This window comes from Biomphalaria glabrata, chromosome 15 (genome assembly GCF_947242115.1).
Source record: "Biomphalaria glabrata chromosome 15, xgBioGlab47.1, whole genome shotgun sequence".
Taxonomy (NCBI): domain Eukaryota; kingdom Metazoa; phylum Mollusca; class Gastropoda; family Planorbidae; genus Biomphalaria; species Biomphalaria glabrata.
This window is the reverse complement of record NC_074725.1, coordinates 19,782,847-19,802,421: the sequence shown is the minus strand read 5'-3', so window position 1 is coordinate 19,802,421 and position 19,575 is coordinate 19,782,847. Positions and strand designations below refer to the sequence as shown.

At 31.9% G+C, this 19,575-nt stretch overlaps 1 protein-coding gene across 1 annotated transcript; it reads right to left on the bottom strand.

Annotated features, from left to right (window-relative positions):
* Positions 1-1,506: 1,506 nt before the first annotated feature.
* LOC106069540 (cullin-4A-like) lies at positions 1,507-19,247 on the bottom strand. The gene is made up of 22 exons (XM_056012283.1): positions 18,817-19,247; positions 15,716-15,934; positions 14,735-14,805; positions 14,490-14,563; positions 14,056-14,218; positions 13,508-13,597; positions 13,147-13,229; positions 12,832-12,899; positions 10,179-10,297; positions 9,989-10,064; positions 9,763-9,891; positions 9,534-9,571; positions 8,725-8,791; positions 8,439-8,549; positions 8,265-8,350; positions 6,979-7,080; positions 6,256-6,375; positions 5,996-6,101; positions 4,570-4,643; positions 4,311-4,409; positions 3,754-3,906; positions 1,507-2,921 (listed from the first exon to the last, which is right to left on the bottom strand). The coding sequence occupies exons 1-22, from the start codon at positions 19,100-19,102 to the stop codon at positions 2,826-2,828; spliced, it is 2,430 nt and encodes an 809-aa protein (XP_055868258.1). The 5' UTR covers positions 19,103-19,247; the 3' UTR covers positions 1,507-2,825.
* Positions 19,248-19,575: the final 328 nt, after the last annotated feature.

Sequence of the window (19,575 nt, the reverse complement as noted above, 5' to 3'; positions counted from 1 at the left end):
CACTTTTCCCGGTCAGCAGCTGTTCGTGCAAACAATAAAGCAATGTATATTTGGTGTGCACGTTTTTGTTCGGATTATAAGAGCTTACTCTAGAATTTACTTATTATTATACAAGATATACATCTAGATTCTGTCTATCATCAAGTCACACAGTGACTCAGTCATCACTCATTCAGAATCCCTGCCCTGACTATATATATCTTGATGATAGATCTCTAGATTCTATGCTAAGAGTCTATCTCACATGTAGATCTAGATCTGTAACATGTATTTTCCAGTAATTGAAATAGATCTAGTTATACTAAGATCTAGAGTAGACAAACAATTGATCCACCCAACAACTGGCTCACAAATGGCTCATTGACATTTGGTTTACATGACAATAACATATATATTGTTAATATTCTGTGGACATGTAAATATCTACTTAAGACTTCTGACTAGTATCATTATTATTATACCTTTCAGTGTGTGAGGAATTTTCCCTTAAGTTCTCTGGCTGCTTTATAGAACTTGGTATAGACTCAAGATCAACTCAACTAAAGATCAACTACAATTTAGAAAAATTGCCTAGAACTTTTTAATTGCCATCTTTAACTTAGCTGTGTTAATCTTATCTTTCAGAGTCAATGTCGAGCTTGGACAAAAGGAATGTTTTTTGATGATTACCAATTGTATTTAAGAGATATCAGAATTACTGGCAGTGAATATATTCCTCGTGTAAGTTTGTTTCTTATCACAAGTTTCATAATGTCATCTTTGTTTACATTATTGATATTTAATAAGCTAAACACTATATAAACAAACCTATTTTGAGAAAGCAGTAATTGGAATCAGTCTATTTTGACCCGTGAATTACTGTAAATGACCATTTACTTAGATAGTATCAAATTAAGTACCTGTATCTAGAGAAATATAATCATTTTGGGCAAAATTTATCAGTTATTTTGGACACCTTAAATGTTAGATACCGGTAAGGGTACTGGTATGAGATCAGTCTTTGCAAACCCTGATGTAAGTCCACCAGCTAGTTTCACACCCCATTCTTTGTTGACATGAGAAGTTCTGAGGATAATGAATCTAACTAAACCTTTTACAATAACCAATTACTATAGTTTATATAGTATACTTTCTCTTGTAAAAACAAACCATGAAAGGAGAATGTAAATTTACTCTATAGGATGTTTTCTGGTTTAAAAATGTTACATATTAATTTCAATTTTTTTCAGGGTTTGGAATCTGTTCCAGATGAATACTGCAAGTAAATTCATTTGACTTATGAGTTGTATTAGAATGATAGTGACGCAACAGTTTCTTTAATAAACAAAAATGACTTTGTACATTGTGCTGCTTCAAAGTTTGTTTTATATGCTGTGAGCTGATTTCATTAAATTATTTTGAAATTATTTTAATGTTGTTTTTTTAATTAGAACATTGACTTTTGAACAACTTGCACTGTTCTCCTGCACTTCTGTATTAGATTTGAATACACCCATACAAACACAGTTGTTATGGAGAAACTTTTATTTGACAATGTATTCAACATATTTACATACAACTGTACAGAGAGACATCAAAAACATTTGTGAATATTAATTTTAAATATTTAAATGTAATGTTTATTGTAAGCATTTGTCTTACCTCTAACTGCTTATTTAATTATTTTAGCATCAACCAACACAAGATTTACAGTAGAGTTTGTGATCAACTAGATCTTAAATATTTAATTTGGTAAAAGAATGGGATTTACTTATTCAAATGTCTACAGACAGTACTGTAGCATGTCAAATTCAGTTGCATAAAACAATCTTGTATACTTTTAAAACAACTACCATTACATGTAAATACCATAATCCAATCTCATTTTCTACAGGTACATTGGATATTTATCTACAAAAAAAAAACAGCATAACTGACAAGGGCAGTATAAGTTAAATGCCAAAAAAAAAAAACATGTTTCTGATCATCTTCTTGCTAAAGGGCAGAGGTTTGAAACTGAAGCACTAACTTTAGAACCAACCACACCTTGCTAACACTGTCACCATCAATTGGGCAGTGTGGCTTTGAGCTATAGAACAAGTGCTAATAAATGGTGTGTTTACAAATAGCCCCAAATGTTCCTATGATTGCTGTTATCACAATGTTAAGCTGAAGCCCTGACTTTCAATCAATAATGATGAAACCTTACAAAAACATTTTGTCATTGAGATGATCACAAAACACAACTGGTCTCAATAACAGGCAAACTCATCTTCACCAGTAATTGAAAAGTGAAGCTGAGTATATGATCTACCTCCTATCACATAAATAAACAAATGAACCATTTGTATTTGAAGCACCAATATCTATTACTGTCAAGCCTTACCTATGGGAAGTCACTATTGAAGTAAAGAAACTATCTGATTAACTACATTATTGTCAAAACAATATCACTATTAACAAGCAAAGTTTGCTTTTTTTTTCTATGGCATTTGGAAAAAAAAAAAGAAATGAACATGCCATTTGTGGTCAAACTATATAAACTGGTGATATTCAAAACCATGTGACAGAAGGATAAACTAATGCAGACTGTTCACAAGCTGGGTTTGTTTCAATCATTGAATGCACACACAAAAAATGGACACAAAAATCTTTCAAAGGTATAATTATTATTTTTATAATTTCAAATCAATTTGGTGAAAACAAATGCAGATGATCAAAGAAAAATGACATGTCATTTCTTGAACTGGAGATGACAACTGCAATGACATTTTAAAATACAATGCAAACAAAATAGTACAACTGTTCCAATGCCACACTTCATACACACTCACTCTGAATAGAACTTATGCCACATAATGGTAAGTGTTAGGATTGTCTTTGTCCCTCTCCATGTATTCTCTTTCAATCAGTGACTCAATTCGCTTTTTTAAATCTGCAGACTAAAGAAAGAAGAGAAAAAAAAAGATGAATATTGAAAGAGTCAATTTAACTGAAACATTAAGTTGTCACACATCAAAATTTGTTGGCACAAGAAAAAATCCAATTCACTACCAGGGCTAGCCTTAATTCCTTAAGCTATTAAACACTTCCATAATGCTAATCTCTATTGCGTCATTGGTTTTCAAGGCTGAATCAGGCAACTCTTTCATGCTCCAATGGCACTTAGGAGAAAACTTACCTTTACATCAGTTATCAGTCTATGCCTTGGTATCTTGTCAGATATGATTTCAGTGGGGGTTTTTTTTTTGGTGTTTTTGCTACTTTACTTTATAAGCTGCTGTTTAGGAGTGTCTTCAAGTTGAATGATTTTACCAATGGTATCTTGTTATATTTTGAGCATTTCATTGTGAAAAACCTTATAATTTATTTTCAAATTGATTTGACTGCTTAGCACTGTAAAAGCAAATCTAGTTAGGCCCAGATAGTATGACAGTGACAGCTTTCTACTCTTATTATGAACTGTGTTTGCTATCTGAATGGGCTTTCAAATTGATTTGATTGCTTTGCACTATAGAAGCCAAATCTAGTTATGCCCAGATAGTATGACAGACAGCTTTCCACCCTTTTTAAGAACTGTGGTTTCTATCTGAATGGGTTTTTAATTTACTTTGTGGTGTGTGTCTTGCCACTACAGTAATAACGCAATAGCTGTAAAAACATCAAACAGAAAACGCAACAGGAATGACCCACTGTCATGGACTTTTTTCTAAGTAACAAGAGTATAATGTTGGTGTGATAATCTCAAACATATTCAAATTTGTTTTTTTTTACCTTAACTGGAAATTTAAGCTGGTTAAAGAGTTCTGAAATAAGTAAGTTGTGACTGAGGGTCTTGCGTGTCTTCATGATGCGAACAACGGCAGCATCTACCTGGTACTGGCGATCCTGGAAAACCCTTTCAGTGGTGCTTGTATTTTCTTCTTGCTACAATAAACAAAAATTAAAATTCACAAAATAGATTTTGATGTACTGACTTTTACTTTGTGAAGAAAAATCAAATTTACCTGAGAATATTTTTAAAATGAAATTACATTAGGTGAACACATATAACTATGGAACAACCATGCCTCGCCAAAAATTTAGAGTGCCTCAAATTCTCATGCAAAAAAAAAAGTATGTGCAGCTTCAAACTGAATGAATATTATCCCCATCCTACTGGATATTTCCTAAGCATAATATTCTGATTAAAACCAACAATTGTCTAAACAGAAACAAAGATAAACTAACTCTAAGCTCTCAAGTAATGGTATCTGGAACAGGTCAGAGACAATGTGAAAACAAAAAAAAAGACAACACAAAGTTTTTAATAAGTTGTTTTTTTTACAAACCGTTTCTTTCATTTGAATTTGGTTTATTTTGATTCTATACAACTTGTGTTTGAAGTCATCCGCAAAATGGAAAGTATCTGTGTCATTCACATCTTTGCCCTAAACATGAAGGGTAAGTTGTAAAATCATAAAGCCATTTAAATATTCATGAAATATTATAGTATTATATTTACTGTAAGTTAGTGATGTTAGTAACCATTCATTGTCAGTATTAGTTTTATAAGAGTCAGTCGTGCATCATGTAAGTTATCACAATTACCTTGGGATTTTTGTAGATAACACGAGCCTTGCCACAAGCTAATGACTGCAATGTTCTTTTCAACTCCTGTTCATCTGTCCATACAAGCAACACATTACACATTTTTAAGAAAGTTTTACTAAGAAAATCACAATGACAAAAACAGTTGTTACTATTATGCCAACTTCAAAAGATAGCTGACTGATGTTTATTAAATGCCGAGGGCATATACAATATTCCAAAAATGGAAACTTTAGAAAATGTTAACATTCTTCTAATAGGCTTCATCTGCTTAATAACTTCAACTATCCTTTGGAAGTCTTAGTATCAAGGATACTTTAATTAAATACTTAAATATATAATAATAATTTAAAAATTCAACATAAAAATAACTTTCACAGATAGACGGAATTTTAAAAAATAAAAATAAGGCTACTAAGTTAGTTTGTGTGGAAACAAACTCACAACCAGACCCCGAATGGTCCACTCATGTAGGTAAAAAAGGCAGCTTTCAACATTTTCAGCAAGAATATCAGAAGCTATGAATTAAAATGATCAACAACCACAGCCCTATCTCCAAAACAAGAAAACATTTTTAAATTTTTTTTTAAAAAAGCTTATACGAAGTGTAATTGTATCAATTAGTGTGGATTAGTAATGTAATTAAAGTTGTAATAAATCTAGTCTAACAACGATAAATCTGAGTGATTAATAATATTTTTACCCATTGTTTTTGGTAAGCCCTATTTCATGCTTTTGGCTTTCTCAATATGCTATGATCCTATCACTTATCTGGACCAGTTAGGAAAATGGTAGGGGGGGGGGAGGGAGGGATATCTGGGTGGATTTTACCGTAATTGGTTTATAAAAGCATTTACAAAAAAAAAAAGGGGAGGAATGACCTGAATTTGAACTTGTCAGCGAAATAAAGTCTATAACCTTTTTACCAGACAGGCAGAGTGAGTTGATATAAGCTTTGTAAAAAAATACAAAAAGAAGACGCTTATGAATCAAAAGTTTTTCTGACATTATTATATTGTTAGGCTGACATGATATGATACCACATAATGAGATACAAGCATGTATTAATATTATTATTATTACATTGTTCAATAAACTAATAATTGAGTATATATGTTCAATGTGAACTTGGTTTATCTGATGTTATTAAATGATTGTCTAATTGATCCTTTTCTAAAGGGCCTTTCTCTCACTTTAGACCTCAAGAAAAATACTTCTCCCTTTTATAAGTGCATAATATGAAACACTAATATTTTTTAAAACATTTTTTAAAAAATTAAAATTTGCATAAATATTTTAAAGATATACATGAGAATGAGCTTCCTTAGTATTATAGTCTCCCATATTTTTTCCTATTAATAGTGAATAGTTGTAAAATGGTTTATTTTTTAACCTGTAACCAATCATTATGTCTTCCTTTACTTACCAATGCCAGTAGCTGTTTTAATGTCAGAGAAGGAATACTCATCAGCTTCATTAAACAAAAGCAAACACAAAGTCTGTAACAGAGACACTTGAATTTCTTTCCTCGTCTAGAGAACAGCAAAAGTAGATAAAAAAAAAACAACAATTTCAGTAAATCTCATTGGAAATACTTCCTCTGTCTAATAAAAAAATACCATTGTCAAGTCAGTCTGATGTACATCCTTAGATTATTTAATTTTCTAATCTGAATGACAAACTTACTGTATAATTATTAAATTCAGCTTTTAGGACACAATGACCTAAGGTGGGCTGCCACTGAAGTTTTCTACCACTGTGCTTCCCTAAATAAAATTTCTTAAAGACCTCTTGGAAGCGCAACATCTGAAATAAAAACATATCGACAAGTTACTTTTTGAGTATGCTCTAAATCTTATATTACAAGGTGCAATTAAAAAGGTTTCCTATAAAGACTTAAGTATGTGGTGCAGAAGATATACATAAAACTTAACCTTTTTCTCAATACAAAAAATAGGATGTCATTTGGCTATAATACAGATAAGCCATAAAGCTAGGTTGAATCAAAAGACAATCCTAAAATCCCCAATTAAAAATACCAGCCTCCATTTTTCAACCATGCCTCATACTAAATTATTTAAGGCTTAAATCTTTTCTGACAAAAAACTTTATATTCAATAATTTTAGAATCATTTCTACATGAAGAGCTAACAAACTCCAAAAAGTATCAGTTTGGAACAAGATGGAAAGGATGACCTAGGACAGGGGACTGAAGATCTACTAACGGTGGCCCATACTCACTATGATAGGGTGACAGGCTGTAAGTAAGCAGTTTGAGAGAGATATTTACCAATCAACCAGCATGCTCCCATTTAAAAAAAATATATATTCTATAAATCAATTGAACAGATAGATTACTAATTTGTGTAATATTCAAGCTATTCCATCATGAAATAGTTAAAAGCTTACTTCACTAGGTAGATGAACTTCAACAAGTGGATATGCTGGCCAGTAACCTTGTGTTAAAATATTGACAGTGAGATCTATAGAGTCATTTGTGTACTGAAGGCTCTGAAATTGTGAGATATCAAATAACAATGAGAATTTTTTTTGCTTAGTTTTTTCTTTTTAAATTATAGATGATTCAAGAAAAATGAGTTGACTAAATCAATTAACAAACAATGTCACTCACTGGAGCTATAAACAAGGACAAGTTTTTTTTTCTGATGAATACTCTACAATTATGTTGATTTAGACCTTTTCAACTCCAAGACAATGTGTAAATATGGCATATCCCTATTGTATTCTTTTTACTGAAACATGTTTCAGTGTTTGAATGCCAAATTTGAGTGTCACACAATCCTCATCCATGGCATAATATAATAAAATTACATAAGTAATGTCACCATCCCAAAGATTCAACTAATACTTTTTATTAAAACTTTAAGCAACTGGCTTCAATAGAATGTGTCACTTGGTGTGGTAAGCTCAAGGTGTTACTCATCATACACCCCCCTCTTTCCTCTAATAAAGTTTACTTTCATTGATTAGTACACAACTGTAAAATATACATCACTTGTTTATTGGTTTTTTTTTAAATCCATCTGAAGAAATGATTTTGCCTCTAGCCTATTTAATGTAAAACCTTGAAAACAAAAGTTCTTTGCAAGAAAATGTTGACATTTTACTAATCTGACATTATGAGAGGCAAGCTCTAGAATCACACTGGTACAACTATCTACTTCAAGAGAATGTTTGCAATACTTGTTACTAGTTGAAGCTCTCATGAAAGAAGCATGAAAGGTCCTACTAACATCAGTAATAATGTGTTATACTTCAAATTATGGATTGATCACTACAATGAAAAGACAGATTTTTTGTCTTTGGGGATAAAAAAAAAAAAAAAGACTTTCAAAACCCCATTGTCAGGATGTTGCTTCCAACTACGGGGAACAACCCACAATTTGAGAAATGCTGGTTTAGCCTTTGGAAGGTGATCTCAAGTATAATGATATGTTATGAACCTTTTTTTGAAGACATTTTAACAAAATTATTTGTACAAAAAAAACAAAAAACAATAAGCTTTTTTTAACTTTGCTTTCAACACTTAAAAAATGTCACCCTTTGAGATCTTTATTTATGTTCTTTAATATTAATATTAGTTCATTTTAAATAGTTTTGCTTTGCCTGCAGTTTCTTCACAAAAATGTACCTTAACATATTTCCACTAACAAATAACTAGAGAAGCAAACTACCTGACGGAAGGCAAGGCTGATATCTTTCGATAGTTCCATGTCTTTAAACATCCCTTCCAGTTTACTTGTAAAGGCGGCTCCACATTCTAGTGAAACAAATAATTTGACTCATGAACAGGCTTATTTCATTCTCAGAGTTACAAACTTACAAACTATAAAACTCCTAAGCACTACCTTGTTTAAGTTTAGACAGCATGGATTTCTCTGCATCAACAGAAGCACTTTTGCCCACCAATAACCTTTTAGCCAAATCTTTCTTGTAGAAGGCTTCAAATACATCTTTGCCTGTTCAAAAGCAGGAACAGAATAAAGGTTTGTTATCATCAGTCAAAGGAGAATGAGTAATGTATCATTATTATCAAAAGGATCAAAATATAGTTTATGATGATGTAAAATTATAGAACTACTTATTACTAATGCTTTCCATAAAAAAAATTAAAAAATAAACATGTATTCTCACCATGTATAAACCTAAATATGACAAGAATTTTATCTAATAATTTCTCCAGCTCTTCCTCTGTTGCTTCCTTGAAACAAAAATATAGTAAAGTTTGAAATAAAAAAAACTAGCTTAAAACCATACTTTAACATAACTATCTGAGGAAAAGTGCATTTATTCATATTGAAATTCTCATCTAACTTTTTAAAAAATTCTGGAAATCTTGAAAGGATTATAAAACAAGCCAGTTCACTTGGTAAGGACAACACCATCAAACTGGAAACAACAGCCCAGGCAACCATTCTTCATAGATGTAAAATGAAAAATGCCCAAAATGTATGTATAATTGACAGATGCCAAAATAAAAATGCTGACTACGAAACATAACTTTTGCACTCTTTTCTTAACATAACAATGCAATCCCTACTAACTTTTGCACTCTTTTCTTAACATAACAATACAATCCCTGCTAACTTTTGCACTCTTTCTTTAGGCCAGAAAACTTCAATCTCTAAAAAGAAAATATATATTCAGGACGAGACAGAAATCCAAAATAAATAGTTCATGTTGGCCACTAAATCAAATGATTTTCAAGCTTCCTTTGTCTTATTCTATGGTCAAATGATTTTTTTCCATAAGTAGGTTCTACACATTACTGTGAACATCAAGCTCTACATCTAAGATTATTAGTGTTAGCAACATTCAGATGTCAAAGAATGCACTAAAAAAATTATTTTAGTTCCTTTTAAGAATGTAAACAAAACAAAAAAATATATTGTTTATTCCTAAATTAATGTTAATAACAATAGAAAACTTGTTAAGATTCTTACCTTATTTCCAGCTCTTAATTTTGAATCTACATATTTAGCTAGAAAAAAAAGGAATAATTAATATTGATTGAAAAAAAAAAATTTTAGCAGAAAAGAACTATAAATTAAAAATCTTGTAAATATAAAATCAACTCAAAGCATTAATTTTTCATTTGGTAAAGATAACTAAGTTATAAAGCCAACTTAAGGCCAACAAAAAGAAAGTACATAAGAAATTTAAAAAAATGACCTATCAATTCAGCAGGTTTATTCTGTCTCTGGTTGATAAAAGATTCAAAGCTCTCCTTCATGGAGTTGATAAATTTATCATTTCTCTCAAAACACTCTAATATCACATTGTCTATTTTGTCTTTGAAATCTGAAATAAAAAAAAGAAACTGCATAACACCTGTGACTTTGAAAACAAAGTATTTGTTGCACTTATAACACAAGTGTATTCACTGAAGGATTCTTACCTAATAGTTGCTGGACCATGTCCTTATCTTTTTCTGGATCATTGTTAGGGTTCACCACAATAACTCGACCAGTTTTCTGAAGAAAAAAAAAACATATTTTTAGGATTTTTTTTATTTATTTTACAATGTTCACAATTAGACATTTGTTCATTCATAAATTAAAAATAAAATGTTTCATTAGAATAGATACTTTTATATATGCTGCAAACTCCAGCCTTAAATATTTCAGCCCATCTTTGACTCTGTTAAAAAGTTTAAACAGTAGACTGAGGTCAGAGATTCTGTTTTCATCCAACAATTGATCTAAACCTGAAAATCAACCAAGATAAAACACATGATCATTTAATGTATTTTTTTTTAATCCTTTACATTTACCTTACTAAAAAAGCCAATAAGTTTATGCATAATAGGTTCATGAATAACTTCTGCCTTCTCCTTTGTAACGAAATTGCACCATAAAATAGAAGGTCCTATATCTTAGGATGGCAATCCTCAATAAAATGTATAATAAGGAAGAATATCTAAGGGTCCTCTTCTTCTTCTTCTAGCCAGCTTTATTGCTGCTGAGCTGTCAGCTCTTTTGCAGACTGTGCCAAGGAAAAAAAGTGTGCTGTTTTCTTCAGTTGTTCAGCACAGCCGTACAGGGTGTTGGTTAAGTTGGGCTGTAGTGGAAGTAGGGTTGGCCTAAGGTGGATTAGGGAGGGGCATTCAAAGAGGATACCCGTGTGGGTATCGGGGCTTGGAAATGACCAAGAGAAATAAATAACCCCACTGCCTTTCCACTTGCAGTTCACTAAGTGAATAATAGTGGACCTTCCCCCCCTCAAGGTGCTTTTTGACGGAGGTCTGGATTGCACTACACCAGACAGAGGTCCTTGTCTCACTACACTCTAATACTAGATATAAACCCATCAAGAAGTTTTTTTCTGGATCTGGTGAATGTGATATCAAGAAGGGGCCTGGATCCAGGATGTGACGATTCCACAGGGCATACCCAGGGCACAGTCCACTTTAAGCTTTCTACTGCAGAAAAGTTCCATTTGGAGAGCTCTATGGATGGCGGAGAATGGACCACTGGCCAACCCCACCTTGTCCCATGGATATTCCTGTTACAGTCCTAGATGTTTCCTTTTATGTCAGTATTGGAGAAAATTGCCAAGACCAAAACTCCCTTAAAATGTGGGGACTATATATTTAAAAAAAAAGCCTGAGGAAACAGCCTACACTAAATCTAAGGGTCAAGAGTGTACATAAAGATTTTGTATTCTGGACAATGAATGCAAGGTAAAGCATCTTTCTTTGATGGTACTGGTAGTTGAAATGACTTTCTTCACATCTTTCTTATTGAGCAATACGTCTTGCTTGCTTATGTCCTTTTTTTTTTGTCAGTTTGCAGTTTCATTTCCATGAAATTACATGTAGGCTGAATGCTGTTTACTTGTCATTATTGTTATGAATGATAAATGCTTGATCGATTGCTGTTGTATTTAGACATCTTAAGTATTTTAATGCATGAAAAATTTGGCTCAGGGAGGGCAGGGAGTGATTTAGTTTCTGCAAAAATGTTTTCTTTCTTCTTGTTTGTTTTAATGCTTCTAATTTTGATTATAACAGAGTTGTTGATTTTGCTTTTATAGGCAAATTCTGATGTTTTTTCAAATTTGAGGTACTGACATATTTAAATTCTAGGTATTAATAAACAGTATACCATTTTTTATTTAGATGTTTAGAAACATTTATATTTAATAAATTAGACATCAAATTCTTCAAATCTATTTTTAAAAAAAAAAACGATATTACACAAGATTTTGTGTTTAAATGGTGCCTACTTCACTACCCTCACTCAGCAATACTAAAAGCTGATCTAACCAAGTATCACTTTATTCATACAGTGACTGATGCAGTTTTTTTTTTCCATTTTAATTTCATAGACTTAGATATATATCTAGGCCTAGACTCTAATTTTAACTAGATCAAGATATACATACTAATTAACTTTAGCAATATTTTGCCCTTTGCTTGTTGCAATAGCTTCTCTTGGAAGTTAAATAACTAGATTTTATAGACTTTCTAGATATAGATCTATCGTAACATTCATCTGACCTAGATGATAGATCTAATACAACAGACTTAAGTGATATGTTGCATATGAAACAGAAGCTCTTTTCAATAATTAAAAACTATGGAAGATTCCATGTGAATTGTAGCTTTGCTCACATCTAGTTCTACATAGTGGTGAAGATTTGTAAATTGTAATCACCCGCTCTGACTTCCTTTCCCAAAGAATGACCATTTTTGATGCGCAGAAAAACATCAATAACCAAGTTATCATTGAAAAAAAAAAGGATAATATATTCATTATCAGTAAATTAAAAACAAAATATAAAAAATTATTAAAACCATCCGAGTTATCCTTTAACAGGTTGTATTTTAAAAGCATCAAGATTGGTGAAACAGATGAGGTCTTATGCTTTCATTCACTGAAACTAAGACATATTCTGTTATTCCTCAGCTCAATATATTGTATTTCACAGTTGGTTCTGACTATAAGTCCCATGTTGTGGCCCCACATTCTAAGTTGTAACAAGTGTTGGTTTTTATTTTAAAGATTCTGCTAAACCCTTTTCAATAAGATTTATTAGCGATGGTATAACTTATATTTTGATCTAAAAACACAACAGCAGATAAAATACATTTTAAAAAATGACTATTTAAAAACCTGGTGCCACCTTTTCTGATGACAGGACAAACAGTGTAAGCAAGAATCTTTTAGAAACTACCTAAACCACTCGAGAATACTAATTATAAGTCAATGACTTATAAAAATATAAGAAACTACTAACCTTTCTGTAGAATTTGTTTCATATGATTTTCCAATAAATGTTTTTCCACACAAGAAATTAAAGGTTTCCTGAAAGAAAAAAAAAGTAAACAATCACTAAATACATTAACTGCAAAAAAAAAAACAAAAGTTAAAATAGTTATTATATATGTATCAATAAATAGTGTTATAAATCAATAATAAGGCTTGATTTAGAAATAGGCTTACTTTGTTGACTGATCAAGATAGAGCAAAAGTAGTTAAAATAGTTATCATAAATGTATCAATTAATAGTTTAATGTATCAATAGTAAGGCTTGATTTAAAAATAGGCTTACTTTGTGGACTGATCAAGATAGAGCAAAAGTCTTTCATTTTCTTCTGCAAGTCGTTTATCAACATGAAGTAAATATTCAGATACCTAAGTAAGTTGAAAAAAAAAAAAAGGTAAAAAGGAAAGTATTTGAGTTTGAGTTTTGGCACATTGGCACAATTTAGGCCATGTCGTGCCCGTAGTCCTTCAAGGAGCACTATATATATATATATATTTTACATGCTTTACCAAGAAAAAAAGGAAAAAATAATAAGTGCACATAATAAGTGTGCTTCTTTTCAGTGTTTATGTATAAATAAAAACAAAACAGCACAAATATAAAAACTGGTCAATATTTCTACTAACAAAACCTGCTTTTAGCCTACCTCTCTTTCTTGCACCAGCCTTTGACCTTCAGCTGCATACAGCATTTCTGTGGCTTCTAAGAATTTTTTCTCAAAAGCTTTTTGGTATATCTAAAGATAGAATGCAATTTCTGAGTTATTGCATTCTAACTATTTAAAATCACATTATCTATAAAGGCCATAATAAGAGAAACAATTTCTAAGAAAGAAAATTAAATACATACATAGCAGTTGAGGAAGTACAAATGTTTGGCAAGAGAGTAAAATATGGTGTTTACAACAGCAAACAAGATTATTGTGTAGCCAGTACAATGATCAGTCACCCACCATGTCACTAGCTGAGATTAGGACAAATAAAAGCTTTAAACCCCCCCCCCCCCCCCGGGCCTCTAATCCTGTATAAAAATATAAAAAAGCTAAGCCTCTATAACAATATTAAGTCTAGAAATCGAGGTAGTGTAAGGCAGCCATCATTGTAGAGTACGTTATCTATGTAAAAAAAAAAATGTCAACATAAATGCGACTGACTGGATACCATGTTGGTTATTTAATCATATACAAGTACTTACATTTAAATCAGACAACATCCTTAAAAGACTCTTTAACAGCTGCCTGTTAACTGCCTCTCCATTCCTCTCTCGTTCTATCAGCTTTAGTAAACCATCTACTGTCCTAGACTCTACAACTTTATCTGATATAATATGCTGGCGGAATAGGTCTAGGCCCATATCCCTAGAGAGAAAAAAATATAATCAAAATTTTAAGTGACAGTATGATTTTAAAAAAAGGTTGACACTTCTACTGTTCATTAAACATAATTTCAAAAATAATTCTAAACAAAAAAACATCTTTTATTTTTACCAGAACATTATAAAAGAAAATAAAAATTATTAGCATTAAAATAATAATGGCCATCTGTTAAATGATATAGTGAAAATGATTTCTAAGCACACACAAAAATCATAAAAAGAGAATTTTAACGTTCATTGCAAAAACATCTTACCATATAGAAAGAATGGATGAATTCTGAAGCACATAAGTCCTATCCAAGAAGAGGAAAATACTCCTTATCATAATCTATAAATAGGAAATAGATATTACTATTTGTATCAATATAAAACGGTTAAGTTATATATTATATATATATAACAAATCAGTGGTTAATTTAAATTGTAATACTAGACACTTTACTTTTCTTAAATTTAGCATGGCAAGTGATGTTTCCAAAATAATAAGAGAAAAACTTACCATCTGCCTGCAGTGATTTTGCCAGCAATTGTCAATAAGTTTCAGAAACTGTTCATAATCCAAAGTTTCAGTTTCCAAAGTTAAGATAAATAAAGAAAAGTATCAAATGTGGCCTCAACATGGAACCAAAATGTAATACCTAGTCCACAATTACATTGTAACAGGACAATACCATGTTGGAACAAATGTAGCCAACATTTTTCTAGTAGGCCTATTAACTCCCTAGACATTAAATGTCTTCCACCTGAAAGTGTGCATGACTAGCTTTACCACAGCATCAATCTGTCACTCTACTAAAACTATACAAGTTCCAGGAGGTAGAAAGTCAAAATCTAAGGTACATTGTAAAATAACTTCATTCATTTTATTTTTATCTTTATAACTCTGTTTAAATTTTATTATATTATTATTTTATAATATTTATTCAACAAGCATTTTTTTAACGAAGATTATATCAACTCACTCTGTGTCTGGTAAAAAGTTTGTACACATTTTTTTCTCTGACACCCAATTTCAGATCAAGCTGAAATTTGCACAATTATTTCTTCTACCTGACAACACAAAAACCAATTTAAAAAAATGAGTCTGAATTCAGGTTGCACCCCCCTTTTTTAAAAACCAACAACAGTAAAATTGACCCAGATATCCCTTTCTCCCCCCCACCCCCCACCAAACCCCCATATGCCCAACTGGTCCAGATAAGTGATAGGATCATAGTGTATTGAGAAAGCTAAAAGCATGAAATAGCACTAAACAAAAAGAATAGGTAAATAATATTTCTAATCGCACAGATTTTTGTTGTTGGTCTAGATCTATTACAGATTTAATTACAATTACACTTCGTATTCATAAGTTTTGTTTTTTAAAAAACATTTTTTTTAAACTGTTTTTCTTTTTTTTAATCTCCAAACCTGTAATCAAATATTCTCAGTTTTGCTAAAGTTTTCTAAGGTGTGGAATGTTATTAAAAAAAAGGATATGCTAAAAACTGTCCCAAGTTAGCACGAACATGCTTCTGGCATCGTGTCATTAGTTGTGAATAGAGACCAGTGGCCATCTTGTAACTGCACATATTCTCCACTGCTTGGTATAGTTCCTCCAGACTGTAGCGAATAGAGCAGCTACTGTGGATAGCATCTACAGCACCCTGCAACTTTTCCCAAGTGACTTCTTGAAAGTTGGCAGGCATGCTTGGTTTATCTAAGGATAAAAGAGACAACATTCTTTTTTTTTTTCCTTTTTTTTACCTCAGATATTTTGGATCTAAACCAAAATAAACTGATAATAATTATAAGTTAGATGGACTCAAGGAAATCAATGATACTTCACTATTTTTAAAAGATTTGAGAGGAGAAGATACGTAAAACATAAAACATAGCAATTATTCATTTGCTGTGTTATAGATTTCTAGATCTATCTACTATCTACTTTGACAAGATCTTGCCTATGTCCCAGGACGGATTTAGACAACATCTATCATACTAGATAAGATCTATCATACTCATAGATCTATACCAGGGGTGGGCAAATTATGGTCCGCGGGCCACAAGAGCATTTTATACAGCCCGCTGACCCCCACAAATATATATAAATAATGCATATTTTATATTGTATCAAAAATAAATAATTTTAAACATCTTTATAAATTATTGAAACTTATTATTCTTATGAAGGCGCTGTGACTGAGCGGTAAAGAGCTTGGCTTCCGAACCGGGGTACGAATCCTCGGATTTTTAATTTTGGGATCTTCTGGCACCTCTGAGTCCACCCAGCTCTAATGAAAGGCCACAGAAACAGATGACCTTTACATCATCTGCCCTATAGACCACAAGGTCTGAAAGGGGAACTTATTTTTTTTATTATTATTCTTTTGATGAAGAGGCTAAAGAAACATTGTTTATACACATCATTCTCAAAATATTAAAATAAACAAATATTTTTCTAATTAGCAATATGTTGAAACATTCAGTCAAAGACAGAAACTCAGGCTGGTATTTATTCAATGCTATGAAGAACTGTGTTGACAGTGTTGACCTGCATGGAACAAGATGGTGAGTCTGACAACTGAGGAAACTGGGCTTTGACTGAGAGAAACATAGGTTTGTTAACAAAATTAAAGAACAATATCCTGAACCTCTACACAGGAAAGTTTGTGCAAAGCTGCATTGAATATCAAACATGACACAATTATCTCAGTGATCAAACTTATAGCTAGGGCTCTTAACCACAGGCAGTTTCAAGAAGTACTTGAAGATTTGGAAGCAAAACATTTTGATGTTCGGTACCACAGTAGTATTCACTGGCTTAACATGGACTAGGAATGAGAAGAAATAGTTATATTCCTTGCACAACATTGGTTGTCACTTTGTTACTAATATTTCTAATGAGCCGTAATGAGGAGTGAAAGACAAGACTTCATGTTTGCCATTAGCTTTATTGCAATGGGTAGTTTGCACATGAATTGTATATATATGTGCATGTTAAAACTTTTCAAAGCAGTGCAGAAGATTCAGCTGCAGAGGACATGCAAGCAAGCAAATTATGACCTGAAAGAGAAAGTTTAAATCAGTTCTTCCGCTGGAATTTTATGGGTGCAAGAAGATGCATTTCCACACTAAGAACTTAGCTGCTAAACTTTCACATTATTTGGGTCCACATACATCTGCGAACAAGCATTTGACTGATTGACTGTAATTTGAAAGTAGTCATGAGAATAACAACTAGTAAGCTAGTTCCACAGTTCCAGATTCTTAAGCACCAATGCAAACAGTTAAAACATTAGGTGCAGCTGAACATTTGTGGTCAAATGTGAAGTTAAAGACTATTTTTAAATTTAAAAACATAAAGTAAAAATAAGCTTCAGAAATCTTGCTGTAATTTCTCAAGTGGGAGTGCAAAAAAATTAAATGTAAATGTATATAAGTGTTAATTAAACGACATTATACAAAGTTAGCTTCTATAGTATTTTTCTAAGTTGTAAGTGTATGCTGCCGCCTATTCCCAATTTTTTTTTATTCAGCCCTAACTAAGATTAGATTAAGATTCTAGATCTAGATATTTTGATGACTAAAATTGTAGCTCTAGTTATATAATGATCTATGGCGCAGATGATGTAAATATCATTTGTTTCTGTGGCCAACACCCACGGTCACTGAGGGTGTTATGTGGCCAGCACTCATTAGAGATGGGTGGACTCAGAGCCAAGGCACCCAAAAGATCCCCAAAGAAAAATCCCAGTTTGCACCAGGATTCGAATCCAGGATCTAGGGTTTGGATGCCAAGCGCTTTACCACTCAGCAACAGTGCCTCCAGTTATATTACGATTGGATCTATTTCCTATATCTAGAAATTTATCTAGATCTAATTAGTATCTAGACTCAAGACTAGATAATAAATCATCATCAGATTATCAATTCTATTTCAACATTATGATTATGGATCTATATAATATAGATCTATATATATATTATATAAATACATCTACTATATAATTCTATATATATATTATAATTATTATATATCATTTAAAACTTAAAACTCTTGCAGTCTAAATTAACTAGATTAGATATATTATACGAATATAGATTTAATCTAGATTTTCTAGATTAGTCATTAGATTTAGAGATGTATCTAGAGTGTTCTAGATCTAGAATAACCTAGTGACGCCTAGATCTAGATCTAGACCTAGATTAAATAATCTAATTGTCTTCTAATATGAAAATCGCACTCATTCAAGTCCAAGTCATTCACTCAACATCTGACATTTCATCTCTCATCGACATCAGTACAGACTATGACTAGACTGTCACTATACTAGATTAACTAGATCTAGATCTAGTATACTGTTACAATACTGTAAAAACTGTTACTGTACACTAGTAGACACTACTAATAGTACTATCACACTATGTGATATGCGACTATCTCAATACTCTACATTCTACAAATTACAAAGACACATACTGTTCACATAGACTTCAGATGAGATAATAATGAGATTAGATCATTTCATTAGTTGAGATGATCGGTTCACAGCAGTTGAATAGATTTTAAAGATTTATTTTTAAAATTATTTTTCTGACCTTTGAAATTCTTGATCACCAGCTTTTTAGCAGTGCCTGGTTTATTGGACACTCCAACAGCTTGGTTAGTTTTATTAATTCCATTTGAATTTGAGGAATTTAGAGCTGAAAAATTTGCTTTTTTCTGACTTTGTGGATCAGCCATGGCTAATTTTAGCAAATTTTCAGCTGCTTCCTCTGCATCAGAATCGCGCAGTTTCTTGTGCTCTTCGCCACAACGAATCTTTTTGCAATCAGATTTGTTTTCCTCAGATAAGGTACGTTTAAGTGGATTTGAGAGAGGCATTCATGCTTGGAAAGGCCTACTGGCGGCCAGTCAATTAATATTTAAAGGGTAAAGAATGCAGATAGATCTAGAATCTAGATAGATCTACTGTTATTTTTTTTTTTCCCAAAGAAAAGACGACAAAATGGCCGATCTCGTTTTTTTGTCGGCGAGACGAAGAGAGAGCACTCTAAAAATATAAACATAACTTTCATTTTCAAGTTGTCTTCTCTCCGCAATGTTATTCGTTATTTTCATACTAAAAGTCAACCAAACTCCAAATTATACATAATTTTACATATAATATATATATATATATATATGTGTAATAATAATCTTCTCTTTGTTAGAGAGAAAAGAAACAAAGCTATTGGATAGGCCTCGAGGTTCCAGTTTTGAAAATCTCCAGGCACGGCCGCCACGAAGGTTGTGACCGCCTGCGTGCGAAATTAAAATATGCCGCCCCCCCCCCTTTTTTTTTTAAGAAAAAAAAA